This window comes from Mustela nigripes, chromosome 1 (genome assembly GCF_022355385.1).
Source record: "Mustela nigripes isolate SB6536 chromosome 1, MUSNIG.SB6536, whole genome shotgun sequence".
In the NCBI taxonomy this organism is placed as follows: Eukaryota; Metazoa; Chordata; class Mammalia; order Carnivora; family Mustelidae; genus Mustela; species Mustela nigripes.
Window position 1 is genome coordinate 43,876,993 of NC_081557.1, and position 23,926 is coordinate 43,900,918.

At 38.1% G+C, this 23,926-nt stretch overlaps 1 protein-coding gene across 1 annotated transcript; it reads left to right on the forward strand.

The window, feature by feature from the left end:
• The first annotated feature begins 20,345 nt into the window (after positions 1–20,345).
• LOC132011112 (olfactory receptor 2D3-like) lies at positions 20,346–21,269 on the forward strand. The gene has a single exon (XM_059389277.1). The coding sequence runs from the start codon at positions 20,346–20,348 to the stop codon at positions 21,267–21,269; it is 924 nt and encodes a 307-aa protein (XP_059245260.1).
• The last annotated feature ends 2,657 nt before the right edge of the window (positions 21,270–23,926 follow it).

Here is a 23,926-nt window from a genome sequence, read left to right on the forward strand (position 1 = left end):
TTGCTGTTTCTAGACTTCTAATACTATGTTGAACAAGAGTGGTGAGAGTGGGCATCCTTGTCTTGTTCCTGATCTCAACGGGAAGGCTGCAAGCTTTTACCCATTGAGGATGACATTTGTTGTGGGTCTTTCATAGATAGATTTGATGAGGTTCAAGAATGTTCCCGCTATCCCTATACTTTGAAGTGTTTTAATCAGGAACGATGCTGGATTTTGTCAAATGCTTTTTTTGCATCAATTGAGAGGACCATGTGGTTATTCTCTCTTCTCTTACTAATTTGTTCTATCACATTGATTGATTTGCGAATGGTGAACCATCCTTGTAGCCCAGGGATGAATCCCACCTCGTCATGGTGGATAATCTTTTTAATGTGCTGTTGGATCCTGTTTGCTAGGATCTTGTTGAGAATCTTAGCATCCATATTCATCAGTGATATTAGTCTGAAATTCTCCTTTTTGGTAAGGTCTTTGCCTGGTTGGGGGATCAGGGTAATGCTGGCTTCTTGAAAGAGTCATAAAGTTTTCCTTCTGCTTCAATTTTTTGAAACAGCTTCAGGAGAATAGGTGTTATTTCTTCTTTGAAAGGTTGGTAGAATTCTCTGGGGAATCCCTCAGGTCCTGCGCTTTTGTTTTTTGGGAGGTTTTTGATCACTGCTTCAATCTCTTTACTAGGTATTGGTCAATTCAGGTTGTCAATTTCTTCCTGGTTCAATTTTGGTAGTTTATAGTTTCCAGGAATGCATCCATTTCATCTAGGTTGTTTAGCTTATTGGCATATAACTGTTGATAATAACTTCTGCTGATTGTTTCTACTTCCTTGGTGTTCATTGTGATCTCTCCGTTTTCATTCATAATTTTATGTATTTGAGCTTTCTCTTTTTTCTTTTGGATTAGTGTCACCAATGGTTTATCGATATTATTGATTCTTTCAAAAAACCAGCTTCTAGTTTCTTTGATACGTTCTACTGTGTTTCTGGTTTCTACCTCATCGATCTCAGCTCTAATCTTGATGATTTCCCTTCTGATGTGTGGAGTTGGTTTGATTTGTTGTTGATTCTCCAGTACTTTAAGGTGTAGAGACAACTGGTGTATTCTGGATTTTTCAATTTTTTTTTTTTTTTTGAGAGAGGCTTGGATGGCTATGTATTTCCCCCTTAGGGCTGCCTTTGCTGTCTCCCATAGGTTTTGGATCGAAGTGTCTTCATTCTCATTGGTTTCCATGAATTGTTTCAGTTTTCCTTGATCTCCTGGTTGATCCAAGATTTCTTAAGCAAGGTGGTCTTTAGCTTCAAGGTGTTTGAGTTCTTTCCGAACTTTTCCTTGTGATTGAGCTCCAGATCCCAAGCGCTGTGATCTGAGAATGTGCAGGGAATAATCTCAGTCTTTGGTATATGTTGAGTCCTGATTTGTGAACCAGTATGTAGATTTATATACTATCAGGACAAACACAAAAACACAGAAATACTGGTGGAAGAAAAAGATGGGAGAGTGGTTGTACATTCTCAGTGTGGTTGAGGAAGAATGTTTTGATTCTTCCTGGATGTATCTTGATATCTTTGTTAAAGGACTCAAGTTTCCTAAGATAAGGGGGGATTAGGAATTGGTTTACCTATAGGGGTGGCATTGATTGGGGAAAGGGGATTACCTTGAAGTTTAACTCTATATGAATATTAGAAAATAAAAATTAAAAAAAGGAATAAACTAAACTAAACTAAAATTAAAAAAAAGAAATTTAAAAAATAGAAATGCAAAAGGAAAACACAGGTGTATGTATCAAAAGTTCAGGTTAGAATGTTATTATGGAATTTGATGTACTGGACATCTCACTGTGACGGTAAATAGGTTAAAAAATTATCTATATAAGAAAGCCTGAACAGACCCATAACCAGTAAGGAGATTGAAACAGTCATTAAAAATCTCCAAACAAACAAAAGCCCAGGGCCAGACGGCTTCCCGGGGGAATTCTACCAAACATTTAAAGAAGAACTAATTCCTATCTCCTGAAACTGTTCCAAAAAATAGAAATGGAAGGAAAACTTCCAAACTCATTTGATGAGGCCAGCATCACCTTGATCCCAAAACCAGACAAGGATCCCACCAAAAAAGAGAGCTATAGACCGATATCCTTGATGAACACAGATGCGAAAATACTCAACAAAATACTAGCCAATAGGATTCAACAGTACATTAAAAGGATTATTCACCACGACCAAGTGGGATTTATTCCAGGGCTGCAAGGTTAGTTCAACATCCGCAAATCAGTCAATGTGATACAATACATCAATAAAAGAAAGAACAATAACCATATGATACTCTCAATAGATGCTGAAAAAGCATTTGACAAAGTACAACATCCCTTCCTGATCAAAACTCTTCAAAGTGTAGGGATAGAGGGCACATACCTCAATATCATCAAAGCCATCTATGAAAAACCCACTGCAAATATCATTCTCAATGGAGAAAAACTGAAAGCTTTTCCGCTAAGGTCAGGAACACGGCAGGGATGTCCATTATCACCACTGCTATTCAACATCGTACTAGAGGTCCTAGCCTCAGCAATCAGACAACAAAAGGAAATTAAAGGCATCCAAATCGGCAAAGAAGAAGTCAAATTATCACTCTTCGCAGATGATATGATACTATATGTGGAAAACCCAAAAGACTCCACTCCAAAACTGCTAGAACTTATACAGGAATTCAGTAAAGTGTCAGGATATAAAATCAATGCACAGAAATCAGTTGCATTTCTCTACACCAACAGCAAGACAGAAGAAAGAGATATTAAGGAGTCAATCCCATTTACAATTGCATCCAAAACCGTAAGATACCTAGGAATAAACCTAACCAAAGAGGCACAGAATCTATACTCAGAAAACTATAAAGTACTCATGAAAGAAATTGAGGAAGACACAAAGAAATGGAAAAATATTCCATGCTCCTGGATTGGAAGAATAAATATTGTGAAAATGTCTATGCTACCTAAAGCAATCTACACATTTAATGCAATTCCTATCAAAGTACCATCCATCTTTTTCAAAGAAATGGAACAAATAATGCTAAAATTTATATGGAACCAGAAAAGACCTCGAATAGCCAAAGGGATATTGAAAAAGAAAGCCAACGTTGGTGGCATCACAATTCCGGACTTCAGGCTCTATTACAAAGCTGTCATCATCAAGACAGCATGGTACTGGCACAAAAACAGACACATAGATCAATGGAACAGAATAGAGAGCCCAGAAATAGACCCTCAAATCTATGGTCAACTCATCTTCGACAAAGCAGGAAAGAATGTCCAATGGAAAAAAGACAACCTTTTCAATAAATGGTGCTGGGAAAATTGGACAGCCACATGCAGAAAAATGAAATTGGACCATTCCCTTACACCACACACAAAAATAGACTCAAAATGGATGAAGGACCTCAATGTACGAAAGGAATCCATCAAAATCCTTGAGGAGAACACGGGCAGCAACCTCTTCGACCTCTGCCGCAGCAACATCTTCCTAGGAACAACGCAAAAGGCAAGGGAAGCAAGGGAAAAAATGAACTACTGGGATTTCATCAAGATCAAAAGCTTTTGCACAGCAAAGGAAACAGTTAACAAAATCAAAAGACAACTGACAGAATGGGAGAAGATATTTGCAAACGACATATCAGATAAAGGACTAGTGTCCAGAATCTATAAAGAACTTAGCAAACTCAACACCCAAAGAATAAATAATCCAATCAATAAATGGGCAGAGGACATGAACAGACATTTCTGCAAAGAAGACATCCAGATGGCCAACAGACACATGAAAAAGTGCTCCATATCACTCGGCATCAGGGAAATACAAATCAAAACCACAATGAGATATCACCTCACACCAGTCAGAATGGCTAAAATCAACAAGTCAGGAAATGACAGATGCTGGCGAGGATGCGGAGAAAGGGGAACCCTCCTACACTGTTGGTGGGAATGCAAGCTGGTGCAGCCACTCTGGAAAACAGCATGGAGGTTCCTCAAAATGTTGAAAATAGAACTGCCCTATGACCCAGCAATTGCACTATTGGGTATTTACCCTAAAGATACAAATGTAGTGATCCAAAGGGGCACATGCACCCGAATGTTTATAGCAGCAATGTCCACAATAGCCAAACTACGGAAAGAACCTAGATGTCCATCAACAGATGAATGGATCAAGAAGATGTGGTATATATACACAATGGAATACTATGCAGCCATCAAAAGAAATGAAATCTTGCCATTTGCAACAACGTGGATGGAACTAGAGCGTATCATGCTTAGCGAAATAAGTCAAGCAGAGAAAGACAACTATCATATGATCTCCCTGATATGAGGAAGTGGTGATACAACATGGAGGCTTAAGTGGGTAGAAGAAGAATAAATGAAACAAGATGGGATTGGGAGGGAGACAAACCATAAGTGACTCTTAATCTCACAAAACAAACTGAGGGTTGCCGGGGGGAGGGGGTTTGGGAGAAGGGGGTGGGATTATGGACATTGGGGAGGGTATGTGATTTGGTGAGTGCTGTGAAGTGTGTAAACCTGGTGATTCACAGACCTGTACCCCTGGGGATAAAATATAAGTTTATCAAAAATAAAAAATTAAAAAAAAATTATCTATATAGTAATAAAAAATTAACTATATAAAAAATAGCCAGAATAGTGGGATCAAATTAATAATAAAAATTGTCCTATGAAGTAGTGGTGGTTGTTCTCTTGTCGTCTTTTTTTTTTTTTCCTTTTCTGGTTGGTTTTCTGGGGGAGGGGCCTGCCACGTGGGTTTTCAGTCAATGATGTTCTCTCAGTTAAGTCCTCCCACCACCCTCAAGGGGGTGGGCTCCGATGAAACTGTTTTTTTCAGGCTTTTGTTCTCTGGAGGTTTTAATATTTGTTCACTTTTGTTTTTCTCTCTTGTCTTGACTGCTTTTGATGGTTTTTGTAGGTTTAGACGAAAGCAAACTGCACCCTGATCTCCCTCTCAGAGAGGAGCCTCAGTCTGGCTGCAGAGCCCAAACAAACTTCCCTATGACCCTGCAATTGCAGTGCTGGGTATTTACCCCAAAGATACAGACATAGTGAAAAAAAGGGCCATCTGTACCCCAATGTTTATAGCAGCAATGGCCACGGTCGCCAAACTGTGGAAAGAGCCAAGATGCCCTTCAACGGATGGATGGATGGGTAAAGAAAAGGTGGTCCATATACACTATGGAGTATTATGCCTCCATCAGAAAGGACGAATACCCAACTTTTGTAGCAACATGGATGGGACTGGAAGAGATTATGCTGAGTGAAATAAGTCAAGCAGAGAGAGTCAATTATCATATGGTTTCACTTATTTGTGGAGCATAACAAATAGCATGGTGGACATGGTGAGATAGAGAGGAGAAGGGAGTTGGGGAAAATTGGAAGGGGATGTGAATCATGAGAGACAATGGACTCTGAAAAACAATCTGAGGGGTTTTAAGTGGCGGGGGAATAGGAGGTTGGGGTACCAGGTGGTGGGTATTATAGAGGGCATGGATTGCATGGAACACTGGGTGTGGTGCAAAAATAATGAATACTGTTATGCTGAAAATAAATAAAAAATAAATTTAAAAAAATAAATAAAATTTTAAAAAAAGAAACTTCCATTTGTTGTGATTATTCTCTATTTTAACCTAGTGACTGGAATATATATGAGACAAAATCAAATGTTAAATGACTTCGGGTTCAGGAAATTAGATTTAAAATAACCAAATGGAGAAGAGTTTTGAAAAGGAGTGTCAAACTGTCAAAAACCCTAACTAACCTACCAGCTAATAAGAATGGATTCAGGAAACGCATCATATTGGATGATTAGCAAATTATGGAAATTTTGGAAAGGCAGTTTCAGTAGTCATGGTAAAAAATGAAAAATGGTAAAGTGGTAAAAAGGGAAAAATAGATGAAAATTTTCAATCATGAATATATTTGGCAATGAAAGAAGAATGAGTGATTGTAAAGATTGACAACAAAATTTAAAAAAATAGTGACCAGAAAAGGTAGCAAGACCAAAGGAAGGCTGTGTTTGTGTGTGTATGCGCACATGCACATGTATGCATTTTAGTATAGAGGATATTATAACATATTTGAAGGTATAATAAATGGAGGGATAAATAAAAATTAACAAGAGAATGTCAAATTGTATGATATCTCTGAGTGACAAACAAAGAAACTTTTTGCTTTTGCTATTACTTCTTTAAAAGAATTATATGGTGAATTAATCTTCAATACATTTGGCAATGAAAGAAGACAGAGTGATTGGAAAGTTTGACAACAAAATGAAAAAAAAGAAAATAGTGGCTAGAGAGGGTAACAGAACCAAAGAAAGACTCTTGATTCTGTCTTTCTGATTATACCACAGAGAAATTCTACTCAGTTTCCACTGGAGTTTTATAGCTTTCTGAAAAGATTTACATCAGGAATATGAAGGTGAGTTTTCTTTATTTTGTGGGATTTCCCCCCCCCTGATTCAGGTAATTAAAGAAAAATTTTTAAAGATTTTATTTGTTTATTTGACAGACAGATCACAAGTAGGCAGAGAGGCAGGCAGGAAGAAAGGAGGAAGCAGGCTCCCTGCTGAGCATAGAGCCCCATGGGGGCTGGATCCCAGGACCCTGAGATCATTACCTGAACCAAAGGTGGAGACTTTAACCCACTGAGCCACCCAGGTGCCCCAAATTCAGATAATTTAAAGCTTAGACATTCTCTGTGTTTTAGTCATAATAAGCGCATGATTTTTATATAGTTTAATTCTTTTGATCATTTGTATTTATTTCTATGGAAAGATACATTATGATATTTAAATTTACACAACCATCATTTAGCTTCACATTGTCACATTGATTAAATATGTAGCTTGATTTTTTTATTAGTTTTGAAAAATTCTCAACTACTACCTCGTTAAATGTTTCTTTCAACCTATTTTATCTTTTCTTTTCCTCTGACACTTAAATTTTACTTGTTGGAACTTATGTCAGATGTTCCATAAGTCTCATTTTTACTTCTTATTTTTTGATTTTCCATCCTTCCATTTGGACATTTTCTTATCTATCTTCCTGTTCACTGGTCCTGTCTTTGTCTATGTCTAGTATGCTGTTAAACCATCTTTTGTGTTTTCATTTTAATAATTTTATTTTTTAGAACTAAATATTATTTTTTTCCAATGTTTTTAATATTATGATTAAATTCTCTACCTTATTATTTAATATAAATATTTTGAACCAACAGTATTTGAAAAATTACTTCTGATAATGCAAATATTTGGATTTCCCATGTTTGTTCATGTTATTGGGCACTCTCCTTCTCTCTCTCCCTGTCCCTCATGCTCTACCTCCCTGCCTCACAATCTCCCTTTATCTTCATTTTTCCTTCTAAGAAGTAGTTCTGGTTTTTGTGTTTTATATTGCTTAGTCTAAGATATTGTGCATGGTATATTATAAAACTGATTCAAGATCCCAAATATGTTACCTTCTTCAAGTGACAATTTATTTTGCTTTCGTTAGGATCTAGGAAAAGAGAAGATTGTTTTATGCAAATCAGAGATTGTGTTGATTAAATGAGATGGTTTATTTTTTCCCATTTCACTCCCCATTCTAAAGGTAAAGCTCTTAAGTAATGCTTGGGAGAATTTATTAGTATCACATTTGGTAAGCCTTAAGCTCTAATTTTTTATCTCCCTCACTCTCACTATTTTACAACTACTGAAAAATTTTCCTCACTTTTGAGGCTCTCAGACCCCACTAGATCTTGAGTTTATTAGATTCTCAGCTGCTTCTTTTGATATAATTTTTTATTTTTTATAAACATATATTTTTATCCCCAGGGGTATGGGATTGGGATGGAGACAAACCTTCTTTTGAATCCACAGAGGCCTTATGGGAAAAAATAATGCTGACTGTCAGCCCCACCATACTGTGCTTCTTCTTTCCAAGATCTTTGTCTCATGGGTTTATAATTGTTTTCGGTGGAAAGGTTGGTCTAAAATAGGTATCCAACAATTATTAGAATTGGAAATATGCATTTGTGCTTTTATATTCCTCAATAGATGTCATATGCCTCTAATCCCTAATATTCAAAACTACCTATGTTCCTTGATAAAACTTTATGTAGGTATCCTATATCCCTCATTAATCTACTTCCATTTATCATTTGTTGTTATTTTATTTGTAATTTTTGCATCTTATTTGAAGGTGAAATTTCTTTCACTGTGTGTGTTCTCTTTATCAGATTTTTGTATAAGAATTTGGCATGTATTATAAAATAAAATAGGAAATATATAGCTGAATTAGGTATTTGATAGTTATGTTTTTAATATCTTGTTTCCTTTGCTCAAAATCCACTGATGTTTTGTGGGTCCATATTTCTGTAGAGAATGTGATTCTATGATACCTTAGACTTTATTTCAGTACATTTTTGCCTATTGCAAAGAAGCTATATTTATTCTTAGATGTGGGAAAGAAAGCATGTAGCTCTCATAACCTTTAGGATGAGGGCGACAATGAGAAGGACTATGTGGAAAGCTGTAAAGAAGCATGTTGAGTGTCTGGATAGAACCTCACCTGAGGCCAGCACTGCCTGGATTTTAGGGGCGGGGGATGGGAGGTTGGGGGAACCAGGTGGTGGGTATTAGAGAAGGCACGGATTGCATGGAGCACTGGGTGTGGTGCAAAAACAATGAATACTGTTACGCTGAAAATAATAAAATAAAAACTATAATTTCTCATCATAATAGCACTTCTATTTATTTTATCAACATACAAAGTGTTATTTGCCCCCAGAAGTACAGGTCTGTGAATCATCAGGCTTACACATTTCACAGCACTCACCATAGGACATACCCTCTCCAATTTCCATAACCCAACCACCTATCCTTACCCCCCCCCCCCGTAAACCTCAATTTGTTTCATGAGATTAAGAGTCTCTTATGGTTTGTCTTCTTCCTGACTCCATCTCGTTTCATTTCTTCCTTCATTGCTCCCCACAACCCCCAACCCTGCCTCTCAAATTCCTCATATCAGAGAGATCATATGATAATTGTCTTTCTCTGGTTGATTTATTTCGCTCAGCATACTACCCTCTAGTTCTACCCACGTCATTGAAAATGGCAAGATTTTGTTTCTTTTGATGGCTGCATAGTACTCCATTGTACAGATATACACCACATCTTCTTTATCCATTCATCTGTTGATGGACATCTAGGATCTTTCCATAGTTTGGTTTATAAGCACTTTTTATAAACACTTTTTTGTAAGCCTGTTGGGTTTCATTTTGCTTACAAACAACACATTATAAAAATAATGAATTGGTATCAAAAGTGGGATGTTGAAAGTAGCAGTAAAATATAGAATTAACTGGGTCAAGTAAGTGAGGTGGAGGAAACAAAGAACTTACTCTTTCTTATTGCTAAGTTAGAAAAACCCTTATTAGCATAACCAGTTTGCTTCATGTGTCTGGGGATTCTTTTCTGAGTTTGCTTTCTGAGGATACAAAATTATGGGAAATGTTAGAAAAAATCCACTATGTTGAACTGTGTTGGTAATATTTTATTATTTTCATTAAGATCTTCTTTTTCTCCCCCCCCCCATTTTCCCTTCTGCTCCTCCTCTCCCTCCCACCTTCTTCATCTTCTTCTCCTCCTCCTTCTTCACCTCCTCTTTCCTCCACCTCCTCCTCTTCTTATTCTCTTTATCCTCTTCCTTCAACCTCTTCCTCTTCTATTCTTTTCAAGATTTTGAATCTAGAAAATTTTTAAAAATAATATAATATGGGGGAGACAAGATGGCAGGGAAGTAGGAGGAGGCACCCGTTCAACCTGCACCCTAAAGTGAGCTGATTACCTTCCAAAGATCTCCAATCACCCACGAAATCAGCCTGACATCAGAATTATATACGTCTGGATCTCTACTGGAGCAGAAGATGCCAGTGGGCAGGTAAAGTGGAGTGGGAAAGTCGGACTGATATCAGAAGATAAACAAAAGGGGGAGGGAGCCACCAGAGGCGACCCATTGGAAAGTAATATCCTAATACGAGAGTGCCCTGTGCCTGGGGACCAGCATTAACTCGGGAGTCTGGTAGAAAGCACTCAAAAAGAGCAAAGGATCACTGGGGGGGGGGGGGGATTGTGGGAATCGGGGTGTTAGGGTCCGGGCTTAAGTCCCCAGACCCAGGACAGCCACCCCTGGTGCAGAGCCAGAGAGAGTGCAGCAGAGAAACCAGGTCTCGGTCCCTGAACCACCAGCGCGCCTGAGAGTGCTTGGCGCCAGGCTCCTGTGAGGGGCTGGGAGCCTTGCCAGCCAACAGAAGAATAGCCTTTTTGCAGTTCCCACGCAAGTGCCCTGCTGTGCCATCAGGGTCTGAGTAGTGCCCCGCGCCCTCCCCTGACAGAGGTGCACATAAATGCCAGCCGAGTGCTCTCAGACCAGAAAGACCAGGCACTCCCAGCCCAGGCCAGCGGGAAAATCTCAGTGTGTGATCGCTGCTTGGAACTTCTCTGGCAGTCTGGAGCTGCCCAGACAGCTGCTGCTGCCAAGGTTTTGGGTACAAGCAAAAAATCCTGAGTCCCCAGGGACCGCGACTGGGAACCTGCTCTGCCAGCGGCCAAGGGGAGATTTATATGGGCTCTGCAGCTGGACTGAGGCTTCTCTCTGAGAGGGAGGTCAGGGTGCAGCTTGCTTTCCTCTAAACCTAAAACCATCAAAAGTGGTCAAGGCAAGAGAGAAAAAAAAAAAAAAAAAGTGAACAAATATAAAAACCTCCAGAGAACAAAAGCCTGAAAAAAACAGTTTCTTCAGAGCCCACCCCCTTGAGGGGGGCAGGAGGACTTAGCTGAGAGAACTTCAGGGACTGAAAACCCACGTGGCAGGCCCCTCCCCCAGAAAACCAACCAGAAAAGAAAAAAAAAAAAAAAAAGACGACAAGAGAACAACCACCACTACTTCATAGGACAATTTTTATTATTAATTCGATCCTACTATTCTGGCTCATTTTTTTATATAGTTAATTTTTTATTATTATATAGATAATTTTTAACCTATTTACCATCACAGTGAGATGTCCAGTATATCAAATTCCATAACCTTCTAACTTGAACGTTTTGATACATACCCCTGTGTTTTCCTTTTGCATTTCTTTTTTTTTAAATTTTAGTTTAGTTTAGTTTATTCCTTTTTTAAATTTTTATTTTCTAATATTCATATAGAGTTACTTTTTATTTTCTAATATTCATATAGAGTTATTACTTCAAGGTAATCCCCTTTCCCCAATCAATGCCACCCCTATAGGTAAACCAATTCCTAATCCCCCCTTATCTTAGGAAAGTTGAGTCCTTTAACAAAGATATCAAGATACATCCAGGAAGAATCAAAACAACCTTCCTCACCCACTGAGAATTTACAACCACTCTCCCATCTTTTTCTTCCACCAGTATTTCTGTGTTTTTTGTGTTTGTCCTGATAGTATATAAATCTTACACTCAGGGTTCTTTTTGACGAGGTTCTTCCTTTATTTGCATATATATTTTTTTTTCTCTTCTCATATACTTTTATCAGTCTTTTTGTTTGTCTCCGTCTGTTTGTATACTTCATAAATCTTACCTTGGGGACCATTTGGGCTGAACCTTCTATTTTATCTCACGTTTCTTTCCTGTCTCTCTCCCTCTCTCTTTTTTTCTTCCCTTTTCTTTTTGCGCTCATTTGGGTGGGGAACCCTGATTGCTCAGAAGCATTCAAGGGTGCACCTTGACTGCACCACAGTCGATACACCCAGCTACACCCGTTCAGCCATCTCCCACCAAAATGACTAGGAGGAGGAATGCCCAACAGAAGAAAAATACAGAAGATGGACCTTCTGCAACAGAGCTAATGGCTATCAACATAGACAATATGCCGGAAAGAGAATTCAGGCTAACAATTATCCAAGCAATAGCTAGATTGGAGAAAGCCATGGGTGACCAAGCAGAATTGATTAGGGCCGAACTGATAACGACCAGAGATCATTTTTTCAATATTAGGGAAGAGCTGAAAGCTACCAGGGATGAGCTTCACAATGCTCTCAATGAGTTCCAATCTAATCTAAATTCTCTCAACGCTAGAGTAACTGAGACAGAAGATAGAATTAGTGATCTGGAGGACAAACAGATAGAGAGAAAAGATCAGGAGGAAGACTGGAACAAACAGCTTAGAAGCCACAAAAACAGAATCAGGAAAATAAATGATACCATGAAATGTTCCAATGTCAGAATTATCGGAATCCCTGAAGGGGAGGAGAAAGAAAGAAGTCTAGAAGATATAGCGGAACAAGTTCTTCATGAAAATTTTCCAAATTCGTGAATGGAACCAGCGTTCAGGTACTAGAGGCCGAAAGATTTCCCCCTAACATTACAGACTCTCGAAAGTCCTCGAGACACCTAATAATAAGAATGAAGAATTATAATTGTAGGCAGAACCTCTTGAAAGCAGCCAGGACAAAGAAGCTCCTTACGTACAGAGGAAAGTCCATCATAATAAAGTCAGACCTGTCCACAGAGACCTGGAAATTCAGAAAGATCTGGCAAGATATATTCAGAACACTGAATGAGAAGAACATGCAGCCAAGAATACTTTAGCCAGCAAGACTGACATTCAAAATGGATGGAGAGATAAAGAGTTTCCAGGACCGGCAAGGCTTAAAACACTATGCAACCACCAAGCCGACACTGCAGGAAATATTAAGGGGGGTTCTATAAAAGAGGAAAAATCCTAAGAATAGCATTGAAAGAAATATAGAGACAGTCTACAGAAAGAAAGACTTCAAATGTAACTCGATGTCAACAAAAACATATCTATCAATAATCACCCTCAATGTGAATGGCCTAAATGTGCCCATAAAATGACACAGGGTTGCAGACTGGATAAAATGACAGGACCCATCCATATGTCGTCTACAAGAGACCCATTTTGAACCTAAAGATACACCCAGACTGAAAGTGAAGGGATGGAGAAACGTCTTTCATGCCAATGGGCCTCAAAAGAAGGCCGGGGTAGCGATTCTCATATCAGACAAATTAGATTTTAAACTAAAGACTGTAGTCAGAGATACAGAAGGACACTACATCATTCTTAAAGGGACTATCCACCAAGATGATCTAACAATTGTAAATATCTATGCTCCCAATATGGGAGCAGCCAATTACATAAGAAAACTGTTAATCAAGATAAACAGTCATATTGATATGAATACACTAATTGTTGGAGATCTTAACATGCCTCTCTCAGAAATAGATCATCGAAGAAGAAAATCAATAAACACTGTTTCCTTTGCTGTGCAGAAGCTTTTGATTTTGATGAAGTCCAAAAACGTCATCTTTGCTTTTGTTTCCTTTGCCTTTGGAGACATATCTTGAAAGAAGTTGCTGTGGCTGATATCGAAGAGATTACTGCCTATGTTCTCCTCTAGAATTCTGATGGATGCCTGTCTCACGTTGAGGTCTTTTATCCATTTTGAGTTTATCTTTGTGTACGAGAATGGTCGAGTTTCATTCTTCTACATATAGCTGCCCAGTTTTCCCAGCACCATTTATTGAAGAGACTTTCTTTTTCCACTGAATATATCATGCTGTCTTGGTGATCATAGCTTTGTAGTAAAGCTTGAAATCAGGTAACATAATGCTCCCCATTTTATTTTTGTTTTTAAACATTTCCTTAGCGATTCAGGGTTTCTTCTGATTCCATACAAATTTTTGGATTATTTGCTCCAGCTCTTTAAAGAATACAGGTGGAATTTTGATGGGAATGGCAGTAAAAGTATAGATTGCTCTAGGCAGTACAGACATTTTAACAATGTTTATTCTTCCAAATCAAGAGCATGGAATTGTCTTCCATCTTTTTGTGTCTTCTTCAATTTCTTTCATGAGTGTTCTGTAATTCTTCATGTACAGATCCTTTACCTCTTTGGTAGGTTTATTCCCAGGTAGCTTATGGTTCTTGGTGCTATCATAAATGGAATCGATTCTCTAATTTCCCTTTCTGTATTTTCATTGTTAGTGTATAAGAAAGCCACTGATTTCTGCACATTGACTTTGTATCCTGCCACGTTGCTGAATTGCTGTGTGAGTTCTAATAGTTTGGGGGTGGAGTCTTTTGGGTTTTCCATATAAAGAATCATGTCATCTGCAAAGAGAGAGAGTTTGACTTCTTCATTACCAATTTGGATATCTTTTATTTCCCTTTGTTTTCTGATTGCTGTTGCTAGGACTTCTAATACTATGTTGAACAAGAGTGGTGAGAGTGGGCATCCTTGTCTTGTTCCTGATCTCAACGAGAAGGATGCAAGCTTTTTCCATTGAAGATGATATTTGCTGTGGGTCTTTCATAGATAGATTTGATGAGGTTCAGGAATGTTCCCTCTATCCCTATACATTGAAGCGTTTTAATCAGGAACAGACGCTGGATTTTGTCAAATGCTTTTTCTACATCAATTGAGAGGACCATGTGGTTCTTCTCTCTTCTCTTATTAATTTGTTCTATCACATTGATTGACTTGCGAATGTTGAACCATCCTTGTAGCCCAGGGATGAATCCCACCTCGTCATGGTGGATAATCTTTTTAATGTGCTATTGGATCCTGTTGGCTAGGATCTTGTTGAGAATCTTAGCATCCATATTCATCAGTGATATTAGTCTGAAATTCTCCTTTTTGGTAGGGTCTTTGCCTGGTTTGGGGATCAGGGTAATGCTGGCTTCATAGAAAGAGTCAGAAAGTTTTCCTTCTGCTTCAATTTTTTGAAACAGCTTCAGGAGAATAGGTGTTATTTCTTCTTTGAAAGTTTGGTAGAATTCCCCAGGAATCCATCAGGTCCTGGGCTCTTGTTTTTTTGGAGTTCTTGATCACTGCTTTAATCTCGTTAGTAGATATTGGTGTATTCAGGTTGTCAATTTCTTCCTGATTCAATTTTGGGAGTTTATAGTTTTCCAAGAATGCATCCATTTCATCTAGGTTGCTTAGCTTATTGGCATATAACTGTTGATAATAACTTCTGCTGATTGTTTCTACTTCCTTGGTGTTCATTGTGATCTCTCCGTTTTCATTCATAATTTTATGTATTTGAGCTTTCTCTTTTTTCTTTTGGATTAGTGTCACCAATGGTTTATTGATCTTATTGATACTTTAAAAAAAAACCAGCTTCTAGTTTCATTGATATGTTCTACTGTATCTCTGGTTTCTACCTCATCGATCTCAGCTCTAAACTTGATTATTTCCCTTCTGATGTGTGGAGTTGGTTTGATTTGTTGTTGATTCTCCAGCTCTTTAAGGTGTAGAGACAGCTGCAGTGTTCTGGATTTTTCAATTTTTTTGAGGGAAGCGTGGGCTATGTATTTCCCCCTTAGGACTGCCTTTGCTGTATCCCATAGGTTTTGGACCGAAGTGTCTTCATTGTCATTGGTTTCTATGAATTATTTCAGTTCTTCCTTGATCTCCTGGTTGATCCAAGCATTCTTAAGCAAGGTGGTCTTTAGCTTCCAGGTGTTTGAGTTCATTCTGAACTTTTCCTTGTGATTGAGCTCCAGTTTCAAAGCATTGTGATCTGAGAATATGCAGGGAATAATCTCAGTCTTTTGGTATTGGTTGAGTCCTGATTTGTGACCCAGTATGTGGTCTATTCTGGAGAAGGTTCCATGTACACTTGAGAAGAATGAGTATTCTGTTGTTTTAGGGAGGAATGTTTTGTATATATCTATGAGGTCCACCTGGTCCAATGTGTCACTCAATGCTCTTGTTTCTTTATTGGTTTTCTGCTTCGATGATCTGTTTATTTCTGAGAGAGGCTTGTTAAGATCTCCAACGATAAGAAATGGAAGAAGACACAAAAAGATGGAAGACCATTCCATGCTCTTGGATCGGAAGAATAAACATTGTTAAAATGTCTATACTGCCTAAAACAATCTATACTTTTAATGCTATTCCGATCAAAATTCCACCGGTGTTCTTCAAAAAGCTGGAGTAAATGATCCTAAAATTTGTATAGAATCAGAAGAGACGCCGAATCACTAAGGAAATGTTGAAAAACAAAAATAAAATGGGGGCATCATGTTACCTGATTTCAAGCTTTACTACAAAGCTGTGATCACCAAGACAACATGGTACTGACATAAAAACAAACCAGTGGAACAGAGTAGAGATCCCAGATATGGACCCTCAACTCTATGGTCAAATAATCTTCGACAAAACAAGAAAATATATACAGTGGAAAAAGACTCTTCAAATAAGTCTCTTCGATAAATGGTGCTGGGAAAACTGGGCAGCTATATGTAGAAGAATGAAACTCAACCATTCTCTTACACCGTACACAAAGATAAACTCAAAATGGATAAAAGACCTCAACGTGAGACAGGAATCCATCAGAATCCTAGAGGAGAACATAGGCAGTAATCTCTTCAATATCAGCCACAGCAACTTCTTTCAAGATATGTCTTCAAAGGCAAAGGAAACTAAAGCGAAGATGAACTTTTGGGACTTCATCAAAATCAAAAGCTTCTGCACAGCCAAGGAAACAATTAAGAAAACAAAGAGGCAACCCACGGAATGGGAGAAGATATTTGCAAATGACAGTACAGACAAAAGGTTGATATCCAGGATCTATTTTATTTTTTTATTTATTTTCAGCATAACAGTATTCATTATTTTTGCACCACACCCAGTGCTCCATGCAATCCGTGCCCTCTCCAATACCCACAACCTGGTTCCCCCAACCTCCCACCCCCCGCCCCTTCAAAACCTTCTGGTTCTTTTTCAGAGTCCATAGTTTCTCATGGTTTTCCTCCCCTTTCAATTTCCCTCAACTCCCTTTCCTCTCCATCTCCCCTTGTCCTCCATGCTATTTGTTATGCTTCACAAATAAGTGAAACCATATGATAATTGGCTCTCTCTGCTTGACTTATTTCACTTCAAATAATCTCTTCCAGTCCTGTCCATGTTGCTACAAATGGGTATTCATCCTTTCTGATGGAGGCATAATACTCCATAGAGTATATGGACCACATATTCCTTATCCATTCATCCGTTGAGTGGCACCTTGGTTCTTTCCACAGTTTGGCGACTGTGGCCATTGCTGCTATAAACATTGGGGTACAGATGGCCCTCTTTTTCACGAAATCTGTACCTTTGGGGTAAATACCCAATAGTGCAATTGCAGGGTCATAAGGAAGCTCTCTTTTTAATTTCTTGAGGAATCTCCACACTCTTCTCCAAAGAGGCTGCACCAACTTGCATTCCCACCAACAGTGGAAGAGTGTTCCCCTTTCTCCACATCCTCTCCAACACATGTTGTTTCCTGTCTTGCTAATTTTGTCCATTCTAACTGGTGTAAGTTGATATCTCAATGTGGTTTTGATTTGAATCTCCCTGAGGCTAGCGATGATGAACATTTTTTCATTTGTCTGATAACCATTTGTATGTCTTTACTGGAGAAGTGTCTGTTCCTATCTTCTCCCCATATTTTGTTATGCTTGTCTGTTTTGTGTGTGTTGAGTTTGAGGAGTTCTTTATAGATCCTGGATATCAACCTTTTGTCTGTACTGTCATTTGCAAATATCTTCTCCCATTCCGTGGGTTTCCTCTTTGTTTTTTCGACTGTTTCCTTTGCTGTGCAGAAGCTTTTGATCTTGATGAAGAGAACATTTTTGTAGAACATCTATAATAGAAGGAATAAAATTTGGAGTAAATAAAAAACACAATAGGAAATATGTAAATATTTGAGTGATAAAATGTATAAATATTGTTGAACAATATAATAATCATATTAGTATTGACATTAAAGAAGTAAATGGCGTAAATTTATTAACGCATATACAAAGTTACAATATTTTTCATATAAAAAGAAATAAACATTGACAGGAACATATAACATTGAGTAATTTCAATCCAGAACTCTCAGAAAAATATGCGTAAGTCCTTGTATCAAATACTTGATTTTTACGAAGATTTTCTCAAACCTGTTTTTTTATAGGACCAGCTAAAATTGCTTAACAGTGGCCACCAGATCCTCAAATAAGCAATAATTTTAAACTCATTTTAATAGAAAAATACTAAGAGTATGAAAATTTCCACTTTTCTCTGGATTTAAATTAAAGAATGTGCAGATATGCTTGCATGTACTTTACACTCTAGATTCTGCTTCCCAACAAGAAAATAGGGATGGTATGGTTGGTTTCTTGAATTCTTCTCAGGCCCAGAATATATGAATATTTTTCTCTTAAAGAAAGATTGGAAATTAAAAGACAGTCACAGTATTGTATATGACTACAAGAAAAAAAAATGTCCCATGGTATCTCATTGTGTGTAGAGATAATAGAGTCAGCTGTGGCCAAGGAGAACCCTGGGGATCATCCCAGGTGCATCAGTTCTCAGGGCCTCATCTCTCAAGAACCTCTCAGAATAAGGTTCATTTCACTTTGGTGTTCCAAAGTATTTAACTCATCCAAGAATACAGCCCGAGTTTGGAATAAAATCCACTGAAAAATTCATTGCAATGCATCTCAGCTCTTGCCACAGTTTGGTGATTGTGACCATTGCTGTTATGAAGATTGAGGTATATGTGGCCTTTCTTTTCACTACATCTGTATCTTTGGGGTAATTTCCCAGTAGTGCGATTGCAGGGTCATAGGGGAGCTCTCTTTTTTAATTTTTTGAGGACTCTCCACACTGTTTCCCAAAATGGCTGCACTAACTTGCATTCCTACCAACAGTTTGAGAGGGTTCCCATTCCTCCACATCCTCTCCAACACTTGCTGCTTCCTGTCCTGTTGATGATTTTGGCTGTTCAAACTGGTATAAGGTGGTATATCTATGTGGTTTTGATTTTAATTTCACTGATGGATAGTAATGATGAACATTTTTTCATGTGTCTGTTCATGTCTTCTGCCCATTTCTTTTACATGATTATCTGTTTTGTGTGTGCTGAGTTTGAGGAGTTCGTTATAGATCTTGGATATCAGCCCTTTGCCTGTAGTGTCATTTTTGAATATCCTCTCCCATTCCCTGGGTTTCTTCTTTGTTTAGTTTCCTTGTTTTATTTCCTTTTCTGTGCAGAAGCTTTTGATCTTGATGAAGTCCCAAAAGTTCACTTTCACTTTTGTTGCCTTTGCCTTTGGAGATGTGTCTTGAAAGAAGTTGCTGTGGCCAATGTCAAAGAGATTACTGCTTATGTTCTCTTCTAGGATCTTGATAGATCCCTGCTTCACACTGAGGTCTTACATCCATGTCGAGTTTATCTCTATGTATGGTATGAGAGAATGATGGTTGAGTTTCATTCTTCTATACATAGCCAATTGGATTCACTATCCAGTTCTCCCAGCACCATTTATTGAAGAGACTGTCTTTTTGCCACCAGATATTTTTTCTGCTTTGTCGAAGATTATTTGACCATAACCCTCTCAGGGATAGAAGACTCCAGCCACAAGTGCCAACCATTTGCCCATGTCCCCAGCTACATTCTCTAATTTCCTTCTCTATTAGTTTATATCCAGCCATGTTATTCCTTGCTTGTTCCTGAGGTACAGTACTATATAAACTGAATAGTATTTCTGCCTGAGTACAAAGCATTGGACCAGAACCTGATTTCCTACTGATGCACCTACACATCTCATTGGATTCTATGAAACAAGCAGCAGCATGAATGAGCTCAAACACTAGTTGCACCAGAAAAGACACTGCCATTGTGCAGACAGCTATTATGGTGCCATTTTATCTCCACAAAGGGTTGTCCTTTGTTCCATAGTGTGTGGTGTTACCCAAGTCTGGTCTTGTCTCCAACATCTTGGCTCAGTAGTGATGAGGGCGCATTATATCTTAATCTTCCACATTGCCATCAAGCCTTGATTCTCTGACACCATAAAGAATTTAGAAAAGTACTAGGACTGTGGATTATTACATGATCTAAATGGTTTCTTAAAATTCCCTTCCTACTAGGAAGGATGACAAAGGATCCCTTGGAAACAGAAAGGAAAAGATAATTATTGCTTCTGCTCCTTGATGAAAGTCAAAATCTGCTGACTGAGAAAATAAACTAGGAAAAAGAAAAACCTGGGCTTTTTACTAAAGACAGAACTCGTCATGTTTTCTCAAATCCATATAGTATGTTGGCATCCTTTTTCAAATAGTTTAAGTAAGAATTAGGTTTGGAATTTTTAGAAAATCAAGTGTCTTAAATGCTTCCAAGAATGTTTTCAGTCAAATACTTTTGTTCTTGCAATGAGATCTTTGCTTTCAGGATTTGATTTTCCATTATAGTCAACTTCTGATTGCCCTAGTTATGCTAATGTTTAGGCAGAAATAAACATCAATGGGCACAGAAAACCAAACCTATGTGACTGAATTTATCTTGCTGGGCCTTTCTTCAGATCGGCAGATACAGATCCTCCTGTTTGTGGTGTTTCTCATCATCTACCTGATAACTCTGTTGGGAAATCTTCTCATCATAATGCTAATTCATATCGACTCTCGACTTCAAACACCAATGTACTTCTTCCTTAAAAATTTGTCATTTACTGATCTCTGTTTCTCTACAACAATCATCCCCCAGATGTTATTCCATTTGCTAGTAATGAGAAAAACCATTTCCTTTGCTGGGTGTTCAATTCAGATGATTTTTTTCCTAGTAGCTGGGTGTACAGAAAGTTCCCTCCTAGCAGTGATGTCCTATGACCGCTATGTGGCTGTCTGTAAGCCCCTTCACTACTCCATGCTCATGACCCAGAGGGTGTGTATACAGCTGAGCATAGGGTCCTGGGCCACTGGAGCATTTGTATCTCTGGTAGACACAACATTTACTTTATGTCTGTCATACCACAGACAGAACATAATTAATCATTATTTTTGTGAACCTCCTGCACTCCTGAAGTTGGCTTCAGAAGAAACCTACAAAGCTGAGATTGCCATCTTTGCAATGGGTGTGGTAATTCTCCTTGGTCCTCTTTCCCTCATCCTTTTCTCCTATTGGAATATTATTTCCACTGTGATTCAGATACAGTCAGGAGAGGGGAGGATCAAGGTCTTTTCTACTTGTGGTTCTCATCTCATCGTTGTTGTCTTCTTCTATGGCTCAACAATATTTACCTACATGCGTCCAAATTCCAAGAAAATAAGTGAAGGGGATAAGGTGATCTCTGTGTTCTACTCAGTCATAACATCCATGATGAACCCATTCATTTATAGCCTGAGAAACAAGGATGTGAAGGAGGCACTGATGAAAGTATTTGGAAGATAAACCCTCTCAGAGGCAAGAATCTTTATATTGATGTACAGCTTTGGGAATGAAGACATTCCAAACTGATTCAACATTTTTAATAGCTTTCTCTCTGAACTATCTCTAGGCTGATACATCAATAAGGGTCATGCGTGTACTCTTGTGCATCTAGAATGTTTTTAATTTGTCAACTGTATCTTGTTCAAGTTTCTTCTCTGTGGCCTCGCCTCATAAAAGCTTTTTTGCTACCACATTACATATAATATAAATTATATTTATGTATCATTTTATATGAATATTTTTATATATCAAAGAGGATCTTCATTTATACTGCATTACTGATTCACTAATCCATTTTCACCCAGAGATAGTACTTTTGGTTCTAAACTCCATTGCTCTTTGTCAGCCTCATCCCATGCTAACATCTACAGTCATCCACAGATGCTGGATCAATGGAAATTGGTAGTGTTTCTACAATTCTTCTAAATAACTCTTCTAAATACAATTCTTCTAAAAATTCTTCTAAATTCTATAATTTCCTGTAAAAAAAATCAATTTTTTTTACCTTAAAAGTCTAACATGGAACCCTCTTTCTTGTTTTGTTTTTTTTTTTGGGGGGGGTTGTTTTGTTTTGCTGTAGAGTCCCAAAATAGTGCTATAGTCGATTCAACTACACATGGGGGAGCTACTGGCTTAGACAATAATGTGTGGGATCTCATAGTCCAACATACATCATTCCCATACCACACACACCTTCTCTCCAAGAACAATTGTTGGGTTGAAGGAACGAGAATTAAGAAGCAATGTGCCTACATCAGAACTCTCTTATCAGAAATGTCTGTGACACCAATACACCACAGCCGTTCCTTCCTCAGACTTGCTCATCCCTCTTCTGCAGGTTTGATTGTGCCAGTATCCATTAAGTTCTCCTTTTTGGAAAGTGGAAAAGGATGGCTGACATATGAGAAGAAATCCCAGAAGATGTAACTTGTTCTGTGGGATTAAATGGCCCCTTTAGCTTTTTTAAGAACTGCTATAACCACAGTTTTGGCAAAAGCACTACTGGTAATGCTTGTGGATACTCACTGATGTTCAGCGTGTGCACTGCCCCTCCCTTGGAAGAAAATCCACTGTTGTGCTCTACCCTCAGCTAAATCTCTACCTGTAAGTATTAAGTGGAATTGACCCAACTCTTCATTGGCATGTAGAAACACTACCAATTTCCATGCCTGGCAGCAGAGCCTGTGAGCCATAAAAAAATGTAGCTGGGGGCCATCAAAGTTCTGTCCATTCCCCCACCCCCATGATTGTCTCTTTCTCCTGGCAGAAGTCCTATGACACAGACATGTACCACTTGTACTTCATTTCCCAGACTTACAAATATCCCCTGATTGCCACACCCCATCTTCCCTAGAGCTTCTTGTAGGGATTCTTTTCATATAGAAGAATGTTGATGATAATAGCCAAACCTCCTTTTATCTTTTACCAAGAGAAATTTCAACTTGGAGTTCTGCTATCACTTCATGACCATCTATAAGCAAAGTAATTATGGATGAAGTTTGGCAGGAGCCAGAGAAAGTGAGAAGACCTTGATGAAAATCAAGCTTGCACGTATTGCATGGAGCACTGGGTGTGGTGCAAAAAGAATTAATTCTGTTATGCTGAAAAAAAATTTTTAAAAATCAAGCTTGCCACACAGGTCTGGCTGCTCCAGCTTCACTGTCCCTGGCTTGTTCTGGGTATCCAGCACTGGTCATTCTGTGTCATGATATCCCTGCTGAATTGAATGCATTGTGTGCAGAATGATTCTTCATGGGAGAATAAATGTATGCGCTGGTCATTCTGTGTCATGATGTCCCTGCTGAATTGAATGCATTGTGTGCAGAATGATTCTGCATGGGAGAATAAATGTATGCAATAATAGATTCACTAGGCAGTTGTGAATTGTATTATTTTCAGATTATATGTATCAGCATGATCTTATACAAGGAAACAAAAAACTGATCTTATACTACAGATTCTTTGAGAAGCTATGATGTAAATGTAAGCATTTATATTTTTTAATTGAAGTATAGCTGACATACAATATTATATTAGTTTCAGGTGTACAACATAATGATTTGATATTTATATACATTACATAATGCTCACCACAATAAATGTAGATATCATCTGCCACCTGACAGTTATTATAGTATTGTTGGCTAGATTCCTATGCTGTACTTTACACTTCATGACTTAGTGATTTTATAACCGAATGTTTGTACCTCTTTATCCCTTTCACCAATTTCATCTCCCCTACCCTCTTCCATTTGGCAATCACTAGATTTTTCTCTGTATTTATGAGTCTGTCTCTCTCTCATTTTATTTGTTTTGTTTCTTAAATTCCACATATAGGTAAAATCATATGGTACTTATCTTTTTTTGTCTAACTTATTTTACTTGGCATAATATACTGTAGGTCCATTCATGTCATTGCAAATGGCAAGATTCCATTTTTTATGGCATAGTAATATTCCATTTTATACATACACTACATCTTCTTTATAAACTCATCTATTGATTGGCACTTAGGTTGTTTCCATTTTTTTTTATTTTTTTAATTTCTTTTCAGCATAACAGTATTCATTGTTTTTGCACCACAACCAGTGCTCCATGTTTCCATATTTTGACTAAAT